Raw genomic sequence first — 12,025 nt, 5'->3', positions numbered from 1 at the left:
CTGCTCAACATAAATCTCCTCCCCGCAACACTCCATTCAAAAATGCAGATTTTACATCTAACCGATATACCTTCCATCCTTGTTGAGCTGCCAAAGCAAGAATCATTCTAATTGTATCAAGTCTTGCCACAGAGCAAAGGTTTCGAGAAATCAACTCCCCAAACCTCGTGCATATCCCTTCACCACCAACCTGGCCTTATGCTTATTCACTGAGCCATCAGGATTAAATTTGGTCTTAAAAACCCATTTTACTCCAATCACCTTCCTATCTTCAGGCCTCTCCACTAGCTCCCATGTCTGGTTCTTTTCTATCATAGCCAACTCTTCCTTCATTGCATTCATCCACCTCTGATCACTTTTAGCTTCCTCATAACCCGCAGGTTCCAAAATAGCCACACTGCACCTTTGATATATATCGGTCAAAGATCTAGTACCTCTAACTGGAACATCATCCACCGCCCGTCGGGTTCCAATGAGACCTCTTTGTGCTTGCCTTGTGGCTCATTTGTCCAATCCCATTTCTCATCTTCTAGGAACTGAACATCCCTGCTAGTGATCACCTTCCCTGTCTGTGGTTGATAGATCCTGTAAGCTTTTGATACTAAACTGTAGCCAACAAAGATCCCGTTCAGCTTTTCTCTCCCAACTTGTCTCTCTTGATCTGTGGAATATGAGAAAACACAAACAGCCAAACACCTTCAAATTTCTTAGAATTGGCTTCACATCAAACCAGGCTTCAAAGGGTGTCTTCATCTCCAATACCCTTGTAGGTAATCTATTCAGTAGAAAAACTGCTGTACTTGCTGCTTTTGCCCAAAACTCTTTTGGTAGACTCTTCTCATAAAGCAAACACCTAGTCATCTCCATAATGGTTCTATTCTTCCTCTCACTAACTCCATTTTGCTGTGGAGAGTAAGGAGCAAAGTAAGCTGATGCTCAATTCCAGCCTCTTCACGAAAGATTTAAACCTCTCGTGAAGTGTATTCTGTTCCATTATCGATCTAATGACCTGAATTTTGCAGCCACTTTGGTTCTCAACCCATTTCTTAAACTTCTGAAATACCTCAGCAACTTCGACTTCGCTTCATAAAGTAAATCCAGCACATTCTAGTATAATCATCAATGAAAATAATGAAATACCTGCTGCCATTTAGTGAAGGAGTCACTTGTGGACCACATAGATCCGTATGAATCAGCTGCAGCTTCTCTGTTGCTCTCCAAGTGGATTTCTTGAAGGGAAGTCTTGTCTGCTTGCCTAGCAAACAAGCTTTGCACCTTGTGATTTGCTCCTCCAGGTTTGGTAACCCGGTTGCCATTTCATTCCTCTGCATGAACAACACGCCTTTATGATGAAAGTGCCCCAACCTCTTATGCCATAATTCTAAATCATTAGCCTGACACTTGAATGCCCTCTGCTCCTTCTCAAGAGGATTCAAAGAAAAACTTTTCTGTTGCATTTTTATCTTGAACAACTCCTGACCATTGGAGTCAAAGATCAAAAACTTCTCCTCTTCAAATATCACCTTAAATCCCTTTTCTACCAACTGCCCCACACTCAGCAAATTCTGATCAATTTTGGGCACATACATCACATCATAAATCAGCTTAGTTCCAGCACAACTCTCTATTGCTACAGTCCCTTTACCTTTCACTTCTAAGTACTCCCCATTCCCAATTCTCACTCTTGACTTCAACGACTTGTCAAGGTTTATAAACAGCGTTTCATCACTTGTCATATGGTTCGTGCAACCACTATCAACAAGCCAACTGTCACATGGAGTACTAGAGGAGAAACAAGAGGCAACAAATAGTTGATCTACCTCTTGTTGAACTGCAGCATGTGCCTCACCCTGCTGCTGATCTCTCTTCTCTTTGCAGAACTTCTCAATGTGTCCAAGCTTATGACACTTTCTGCACCTTACATCTGGTCTCTTCCAACACCTAAAATGTGGATGATTCTTTTTTCCACAGTGCTGACATGAGGAATATCTTCCCCAATTGTTCTTGGAGTTGCTCGCACTATTCTCTCCCCGCAGCAGCTTCGAACCAATACTTTGCCATTTCCTTTCTTCCCTTTCCACTTGTTAACTTTTCCTCCTACATTCTACTATTCTTTGGCCGGCAAAGCTCCTTCTATACTTCCTTCCACCCTCATTAACCTCCTTTGCTCTTGTGCTTGCAAAGCACTTAGCAATTCTGCCAACTTGATCTGAGACAAATCCTTGGTATTCTCCAAAGAGGCAATAGTTGCCTCAAACCTTTCGGGCAAGGAGACAAGAATCTTCTGCACTAGCCTATTATCAGAGAGGTCAGTGCCTAGAACTCTTGCCTGATTTGCAATGTTTATCAACTTACCAAAATACTCCTTAATTGTCTTAGATTCCTTCATCTGCAGTCTCTCGAATTCTGTGATCAAGTTTAACCCCTTCATGCTTCTGATCCTCTCATCTCCTTGATACTCAGCTTTGAGGAAGTCACAAATAGCTTTGGCTGATTCACAAGCCATAATTCTGCTGAAAATGGCAAGCGAGACAGCAGCATATAAACAAGACTTTGCCTTTGCTTTCCTTGTCGTCCTCTCCTTGTGAAACTTGATTTGATTGGCGACTTCATAATCTTGTTCCACAGCTTCCCAAAAATCACAACCCTCTAGATAGGCTCGCATTCTCACTGCCCAGGCTTGATAATTTTCTCCATCAAACGTTGGCGGAGCCATTGCTGAAAAACCACTCAATCCTGCCTCCATCTTGCTTTTAACTTCTATGGATGCAGACACCTCTCAATCAATCAATCTCACAAGTCACTCACAGCCCCTTAAGATCAAGAGAGCTCTGATACCAGTGTTGTGTTCTTTTTTTGATAAGAACAGAGAACACGTAGACAGCAAAAAGAACAGAAAAAAGGAGTTTACAGCAGAAGCAGAGAACCAGTTTATAGCAAAAAACAGAGCATCGTATTCAGGAAAACTGAAAAAAAAAAATTCAAAATACATACTAAAACGTAACCACAAACCCACGTCGCCGACTAACGGCTTGCTTGATCCACAAAATTAGCAACAGATCAGAATATCTAAGATACGTGCAGCTAACTGCTCCTAGGAGATAAGATTGACTAACCAACTCCTAAAAAACAGGACACTAACAAACTGACTAAACAAAACAAAAAGAGAAAAAACAGCACGTGCAGTCTTGATACATCAACAAAAGTGCTCCGTCCGGGTAGCAAATACCCTTAGTTCATTTCTCTGGCCGACGTGCGCCCTCGTTTGTTGGTTTTAGAGCGACATATGGCGATAGACAACATGGTCTTTGTTGGTAATCCGAGCACCGCTTACCTTAGGGAAGAGGTTGTTTCAAGGTTAAGTGCTTGTTTGGGCTAGAGTAGCTTGGTTTGGAGCATATGCTGCCAAGCTACCGATTTATGCCATGGATGAGGTGTTTTATGAAGTGGTGGCACGAGAGGTGCGGTCAGAGGGACGATCTCTTTTTTGTCCTTCCTCCTCGTGATTGTCACGGAAGAAAATGCGAGAGCAACGCAGCTCTTCGAATGGTTCCATATAACGCTCACCCTCCTCGACGTCATCACGGTTGTCCGGAGAACGCAACACCTACTTGAAGGCTCAACTTGATCTAAGGTGGTATTTTCTCCGCTAAGTACAACAGAGATGTTGTGGTGCCGCCATCACCTGCAGTGCTGGAGTTTGAGTGGTTGGGAATGCGAATGTGGGTCTTACAGCATCCATCACGGGGCGTGCGAAACTTGTGGAGTCTGAAGACTGTTGCCTGTTCTTGGTGTCACTTCTGGGGTCAGAAGAGATCAAAGTAAGTTCCTGATGGCATAAAAAAAACCTCATTATAATCGAAGAAGCGAATTACTGAGTTTCAAGTTTTCTCCTTTTTGCATATTCTGAAACTTCCTTTTGGATGAGCAGCTATCAATTGTAAATTCAATATGGATGGCGAGTTCTTGATTGAAGGAGATACTGCAATGGGTCGAAAGGTGGTTGAGAGCAGACCGGGAAAACTTTCGTCCTCCTGGACACTTCTGTCTCTGTTTTCAGTTGCCCGGTTGCGTCAATTGCAGATAGTCTCCCTACAACTTTGGCTCAGATTGGATCTTCGGTGGAGTTGTGAAAAATCATGTTCAATGTTTACTCCTCCCGTACCTTTTTCATATGCAGAGAAACTCGATTAAAGAATAGACATTGTTTCTCTGCATTATATGTACATCTGGAAAAGGTATAGAAGGAGCATACATAGAACTCGATTTGTGTCCACTTGAGTTTCGATAAATCCCAACATTTTTCTTTTCCAAAGTCTACCTGGCTAGGAGTCATCAATCATTGATCTACTTCTTCACGACGACTCCGAAGGTTCCATCTGAGCCACACTTGCAGTCGGACCATCTAGGATTGACACGACTGGGCAGCTGAAAACAAGGACAGAAGTGTTTGCGGGGAAAAAGTTTCCTGTGATGCTCTTAACTACCTTCCCACCGGTTGCAGCGTCTCCTTCGATAAAGACCTCGTCGCCATCCACGTTGAACTTACAACTGAATGTTCCTGCATCTTAAAAGGAAGTTTCATGTAAATCTGCAATTATCTTACCATCACCATATGAATCAAAATATACAAAAGGAGACATCTGCAAAGTTGGTAATTACTAATTAGCTTGTAGGCCTAGAAATATAGAGGATTTTTTTTAGGTCATAAGGAATTTACTTTGATCTCTAATCCCTGGAAGCGACACTTGGAATGGGGAACAGTTTTCGGACTGCACAATTTTCACACGCCCCAAGATGGAAGTGAGTTAAAATGGGGAACAGTCTTCGAACTCTTCCGTATGAGGAGCTAGGACATAAACTAGGAAAGATTACACCAGGCAACATTAAAAAGAAAACTTTAAGTTGGGGAATAGTAAACTATGAAACATCAAATTAGGAAACATTGAACTAGGAAACGTTAAATTATAAATCTTATTCACAATTGAAAACCAACTTGAAAAGGTAAACCATTGACTCCGTCGAAAGAGTTTTTATTCTTAGACTTCATTTTAAATGCTGTATCCTCATGAACATTGATGCTCCCGCATCATCCACCCCAGGTTGATGGATATTTGACCTCATTTCTGATGGGATCTTCAACTTTAAGATAGGGAGAAAGGTCTCTAATATTGAAAGTAGCTAAGTTGCCACAATTACCATTACTAAAAGGAACTCGACTCCATAAGTTCTTAGGCGGCCTTTCGAACGAATTAGATAATACGTCAGTTCATCCAGATAAAAATCTTAAAAGGCAAGTTGGCAAGCTGGCAAACTGAAAAATAAATCGGACATATTTTAACAAATGATGAACAATTCCAGATATATTATTTCAGGGCATACGAAATGAACGTGGCAATTTGTGGCTCTCTTACCACTGTAATAATTCGTTCTCTAGAATTTTTGTCTTCCTCAATATGAGAAAATTTCTCCAATGGATGAATAGCTAGAAAATGAAAAAATTACCAAAAAATTATAAACCTATTACAATTTTTCTAATTCAGTCATAAACTTTTTTTCTGGCCAGTTCAATCTTAAACCTTTTGCAATTGTGCTAATTCAGTCCATTAGGCCAATTTTGGTGGATGGATGTTGACATGGATACTGGTTGGCATTGGCCATTCGGCCAACACCGACGTGGATAAATTTTTAATTATATTTTATTTTTTCAAATTTATTATTTTTTTCTTCCATTTTTTTCCTCATTCCTTCTCCCTCCTTCCTTTGGCTGGCCGGCTAGAGGCGAGCGCCGGCATGGTCAGCCTCATTGGCCAATGGTGAGGTTTGCCCCCATTGACCATTGGCGAGGGCGAGCCTCGCCCAACAACGGCAAAGCCGCCGTCGCCATGGTTGGGTGAGGCGGAGCCTCATCGAATTTGTTGAAGTCGAGCATCACCATGGTCGGCAAGGGCTAGCCTTGTCCAACCACCGGTAGCCATGGCCGAGGTTGCATGAGGTTGCAGCCTTCAACCTAGCGGTGTCGTCGAGGCTCGACCCTTGCCAAATTAAGTGAGGGCGAGCCTTGCCCTTGCGAGGCCTCCAATGAGGTCCTCACCCATAGTCGAAGGCTCGACTATTACCAAATCTAGCAAGGGTGAGCCTTGGCAACTCAGCGGCGGCTTGGGCAAGGTCACCTGGCCATGACTAGACTTCCTTGAGGCTTGGCCTTTGGCCAGTCACAGGCGATGACTGGCTAGAGGAAGGAGAAGGAAGTGAAGAAAAAAATAAAAAAAATAAAAAAAAATATATATTTATTATGTCTACGTCGGCGTTGGCTGGCATTCATGTCAACACCGGAATGGCCAAAAATGGCTGAAATGGACTGAATTAGCATAATTGTAAAAAGTTTATGATTGAATTGACCAAAAAAAAAATAATAATAATTTAAGACTGAATTGGAAAAGTTGCAATAGGTTTATGACTGTTTTGGTAATTTTCTCGATAGAAAAGAGCCATACAATTGGTGCAGCTTCCGCCATCAATAATCAATTTATATATTTTCTCTCTTCTTCTTTTTTTTGAGATTTTGTAGTATTTCCACCAAGTGAGGCATGTTTCTTAAATTCAAGAGAAGCAAGCTTGCACTTCGTTTCATCTGAAATAATCTAAACTCAAATACTCATTTGATAGCATGCAACCAATCAATAAAGTCACATGGATTTAGGCTGCCTTCAAATTCAAGTGCTTCCACTTTGATTTTGTTGTCATTGTCTTTGTGCCTCCTTCTTCCTCTAGCTCAATAATTCGAATCACTGGAGTTGCCTCTAGTGTTGTTGGATTCGTTACTGTAGCTTGGATTGTCATCAGGATCAGAGTACCGTGGACAATGAACCGGTGGTGTATGTGGCTATACTTGTCTCGCTTGATTCTCTAGCAGGTTGAGAACTCGTGCCATTTATCGTGGGAGATCCTCTATGCATAGTCACGCCATTCATCATAGGCTTATCCCAAGGTCAAGCATCCAGGAGCCCGATCATTCATTCCTTTTCAGTATAGAAGTATGAACCAGCAAATAGAAGAACTTACCCATCTAATTCACCCTTGAAGGTTTGTAGTAATTTGATGCATGGTGAGTTTAAATGAGATTGCTGAATGAATTTGCTGGAACGAGAGCATTTGATGTTCTCTGTGGAAAAGAGAACTTTGGTATAGAAGAGTTCATCGCCAAGGCATGGAGGAATACCTTTGCAACCAAGGAAAGAACTAGACTGTTCACCACCAATGAATTGGATAAAGAACCGAAAGATTTTTAAGGTATAAGGTCGATGTAAATTGCATAAAGAACTCAACTAAGATAAATTCTTATGTATTATCAACTCCCAAATCTGTCTCTTACAATTGAGAAGCACCTCTTATTTATAGAGGAGCTATGGCACTAAACTAGGAAAGACTAATTAGGAAACACAAAACTAAAATACTTTAAATTAGGAAACATTGAACTAGGAATCATTTAACTAGGAAATCAACTTGGTAGTAAACCTTGACTCAGCTGAATGAGTCTTTATTCTTGAACTTCATCTAAGATACCGTACCCCATGGATCTTGATGCTGCCGCATCACGTCCTTTGCTAGATTTAGCTTGGCCGTTATTGGAAGAAGCCAATGACAAAGTTTCCTCTGCTTTTCTAGAACAATCAGATTCCCAAATCTATAGATGAAAGGCACTGAAGAGAATAAAGAGTCCACGTGAGGTGCAATCTTTACCTTGCTTATCCTGCTTTTATATACGTACAAGGAATGATTTTTCGACAAATGACAAACTAGATAAGAAATATTACAATGAAATCACAACCTGAATGGACTTTCTTGGACATTCTGATTTTTTCCCCATGAACGGCAACATATTCTGTTAAGGAACAACTAAAGGAGCTTCCTAGAATTGCTTCTTATGAATTTTTTTTATTGTTAGGATCGCACAACAGAAGCCCAATATTTTCTTCCAAGGAGATTGCCAAAAGGGAGCTCAAGTCAGAGCCCATTAATATGTCCAGTTAAATTCACCTTCACTCAAAAGCTTAAGTGAATGAGTTATCGGCCATTTAGTATACGTTAACTGCTCCACACCATATAAATTATTTGATGTGTGACTTTTCTAACATACCTCATTCACATGTGCATCCTAACAATCTTCCCCCACATGTGAGCTCAGTGTTAAGCTCGCTCTCCCTTAATTTAGGTATTTTTCTGCATCAACTTTGGGCCCGTGTTGCTTCACCACAACACCCGCCTACTCGAAAATTCTGATACAATTTGTTAGAAGTGTGCAGTAGAAGCTTGATACCTTCTTTCAGGGAGATCGTCAAGAGAGAGCTCAAGTCCGAATCTGTTAATATATCCAATTGGACCACCTTTATTCAAAACTTAAGTTAATAAGTTATGGGTCATCTATGATATATTAACTATTTTGCACCATATTAATTCTCCAATGTGGGACTTTTCTAACATAATTCACTCACACATACATCCTAACATTGATGTCTCCCTTATCTCGTGATGTTAACAGTGGTAATTCCATAGCTTGACACTAGAGAGATACCCATATTATACTGCATCGATAAAATTGGATTGTTCTGTTTGCCCTAAGCATATACTAAGATAAAAGCTAAAATCAACTCCTTCCATACTATAATTCCAAGCAGAATTTAGAGTCAGATGTAGTTCATGATGGAAAATTTAGTAAGAAGAATTAGGAGCTGTTGTATCCCATTCTTTGTTTGCATTATATTTGTAAAATATGGATTGAAAAGTCAAAGAGGAAAAGCAAAAAAAAAGAAGGAAAAAAATCGTGAAGAAGTCAACAAAAGAAGGGAAAAGGGGACCTAAGCTATTAAAAGGAAAAAGGGATGTTCGGCTCATATTAACCGAGAGCTCACACAACAAACATAAATAACGGAAAGAAAAAGGGAAAAAAGAAGAAAAAAAGAGGGAAAAGAGAGAGTGCGTTCACTCCACAGAGGCCTCGGCAAACCGAAGTCTATACGTATTGCAATGCCTAATGAGTGCTCCTATCATCCGTTCGTCCAATTGAAGTAGTTTTTGGAATTATGGCTTAAATTCGAAGTTTTGTGAAACTTGAGCCGTGTTGTTCCATTTTTGAATTGTTGAGCGGTGGGATTTCAAGGTAACGGTGGATTATGGCATTGCGGAGCCATGGGTTTGATGGGAGTCAATTTGAATAAATGGTTTGGCCGAAGTGAGAATTTTGGGGTTTCACTTATGAGTTTCATGTTTCATTTAGATTTAAATAATTGCTTCAAGTGAGTGATTTGTTAATGTGTATGAGTCGCTTTGTTAGTGTTAGGCATAATTTTTACTCGATTTTAACGTTATTTTTCGTTTAATTGTTGGATCACGAGTTCGACGATTGGCATTCCGAGATGAGTAATACTATCTCTTCTTTGATTTTAGAACTTATATTTCGAAAACGAAATGGATTAGTTATATTATGAGTTAAGAATGAGCATATTTCTTGCATAAATTGGAATGAACATTTGCTACCATATGTGTATTAGATATGGATTTTTTTTTTTTTTTGGGGGATGATAGTCTAAATTGATTGCTTGCAAATGGGTTTGCGAATCCTTTTGAAAGACTCAAGAGAAGTCTTTGACTTCAATATGGAGTATAAAATATTATATATTGATTTGTGAACTATTTCAACGAAATGGAGTTCGAAATAGTTTAAGAAACGTATTATGATATATGAAATGGTTTTTGGATTTGGCTTTATAGCATGTGGAGGATGTTGTAGATTGGTGTTGGTGCTCAATATTGCTATGAGCCCAATAAGGGGTTGTGGATATCTATACTAGTTTTAAAGATCTTTGTGGCCCGGCCATTGGTGATATAGGTGGAGACCTTGCTAGGGGAGAGCCCGGTCACCTTGTCATAAGGCATTATGCGTGATCATAGTTGATATCTTAGCTTGACATTGGTCATTGGAATGGACCTATAACGCGTGTGTTGAGATTGATCAATGGGCTGGATCATTGATATTTGTTTTGATATTATTGATTTAGATGAGTATTTATGGCACGAAAATGTTATGTTGTAGTAATATATACACACACATACAAACAACTCATTTTAATCTTAAACTTTGTTGTATTCTGGATTTGGTGTAAATGATTTACATTTGTTTTTTTTTTCCTTAAATGATAGTAATTGCTTGATTTGTTTAGAAGATATGTATTACTCATTGGATTGTAGTTGCTCAATTCACTAGTCTTTTATATTTTCAAGTTCTTGGGTTAGGGGCACGTAGGAAGAGAGTGTTAGTGGTGGAGAACTTTTGGGAATTATATTTGAGAAGGACAACGGTGCCATCTCTCACTCTTGTTAGTTTAAGGGTGTGACTATATTTGCATTGAAGAAGGTACATGAGGACCAAACATAGGACGCAGTTTGTGTCTAATCGAGTCACGGTAAATTTCAACATTATTTCAAAACAAAAACCAAGCTGCCTGCAAGTTGATCAATTTTCGATCTGTTTCTTCGCCCTTCCTTCGAAAGTCCCATCTGAGCGAAAGTTGCAGTTGGCGCCTCTGAGATAGATACGACCAGGCAGCTGAAAACGGAGAGAGAAGTGTCCAGGTTGACAAGGGTTTCCTGTTCTGCTTTCAACCGTGTTCCCACCGGTTGCAATCTCTCCTTCGATCAAGACCTCGCCATCCATGTCGAATTCACAGCTAAAGCCTGCAGCTTCCATAAGGAAGTTTCCGAGAAATTCGTCAATACATATGCATCACTATGTGAATCAGAATCAACCAAACGGAGAGCGCTCAAAATTTAGTAATTAGCTTCTCGACCTACAAATATTGAGGTTCTTTTAGGCCATCGGAGACTTACTTTGATCTATTCTGATCCCTGGAAGTGATACGTTAAACAGGTAACTATCTTCAGACTCTGCAAGGGTCACACGCCCTGTGATGGATCCTGCAAGCTCCACTTCCGCATTCCAAACAACTCCAGCTCCAGCACTCCAGGCGGTAGTGGCACCTGTCGTATCGAGCGGAGAAAACACCATGCTGATGTTGCATTGTCTTCCATGAGAACCACAACGGGGCACAGAAAAATGAGGTTGTCCCTCTGAACGCTCCTCTCGTGCTATCACTTGATAAAACACCTCATCGGTGACATAAATAGGTAGCTTGGCAGCATCCTTCTCCAGAACGAACTCCTGCAGTCCAGTCAAATTCTTAAACCTCGCAACAACCTCTTCCCTGAGGTAAGAGGTGCTCGGGTTATCGATCAAGACAATGTTGTCTATTGCCATAAATCGCTCTTCGACACGTGAACAAGGGTGCAGGTCGGTTGGAAATAAGTCGATGAACAGAGGGTAGTTGAATCCAGGACCAATCATTCTGGCTGGAAGCGCGTCGCGGAAGAACTTGAGCAGCAAAGGTGGGGCCACTATGACAGATTGACTGGCCTTCCTCAGTATATAATAATATACGTGAATCATTTGGGCCACCATCAACTTGGACCCAGCCAGCCGATCTTGAGTGTACCGTGGCAGTCTCTCGAGTACTCTCTGCAATGCTGACTTGTGGGGTGGCCTTTCCCCTTGGAGATGAGGCCCAAAGTATAATCCAAAAATGACGGTCAAGAGGAAGCGCTGGTCATTGGTCAGCATGTCTTCACCTGCAGAAGAAGCGGTGGACGGTGCAGCAGCATTCACTGGTGGACCCATTTTCAAAGAGAATCTGCAGGAGAGCAAGGCATCAGTTGACGAACAGTACATGCAACGTAACTATTAGAATCTTCCAATCGCACATTATTAATGTTTCAATCATTTTTCACAGACAACTTCATGAACACATCGAGATCCGTAACAAGAACAAGAAGGCAAAGTGGCTAACCAGTAAGTTTGAAGAACTTGTTTGATGCTTTGGACCAGAGTAATATTAGAGAATAGACACTAAATAGCGAGTCAAAGAGTTGGGCGTGGCCAAAAGTACTGGCAGAAGTCGAGCTTTTATAGTGC

The 12,025-nt window shown here is 40.8% G+C and overlaps 1 protein-coding gene across 1 annotated transcript; it reads right to left on the bottom strand.

Annotated features, from left to right (window-relative positions):
* Positions 1-4,347: 4,347 nt before the first annotated feature.
* On the bottom strand, positions 4,348-11,731 carry LOC120287185 (increased DNA methylation 2-like). The gene is made up of 3 exons (XM_039299896.1): positions 10,888-11,731; positions 4,488-4,561; positions 4,348-4,428 (listed from the first exon to the last, which is right to left on the bottom strand). The coding sequence occupies exons 1-3, from the start codon at positions 11,729-11,731 to the stop codon at positions 4,348-4,350; spliced, it is 999 nt and encodes a 332-aa protein (XP_039155830.1).
* Between the last annotated feature and the right edge of the window lie 294 nt (positions 11,732-12,025).

The sequence above is a fragment of the Eucalyptus grandis genome, chromosome 8 (genome assembly GCF_016545825.1).
Source record: "Eucalyptus grandis isolate ANBG69807.140 chromosome 8, ASM1654582v1, whole genome shotgun sequence".
Taxonomy (NCBI): domain Eukaryota; kingdom Viridiplantae; phylum Streptophyta; class Magnoliopsida; order Myrtales; family Myrtaceae; genus Eucalyptus; species Eucalyptus grandis.
This window is presented reverse-complemented; position numbering and strand designations above follow the sequence as displayed.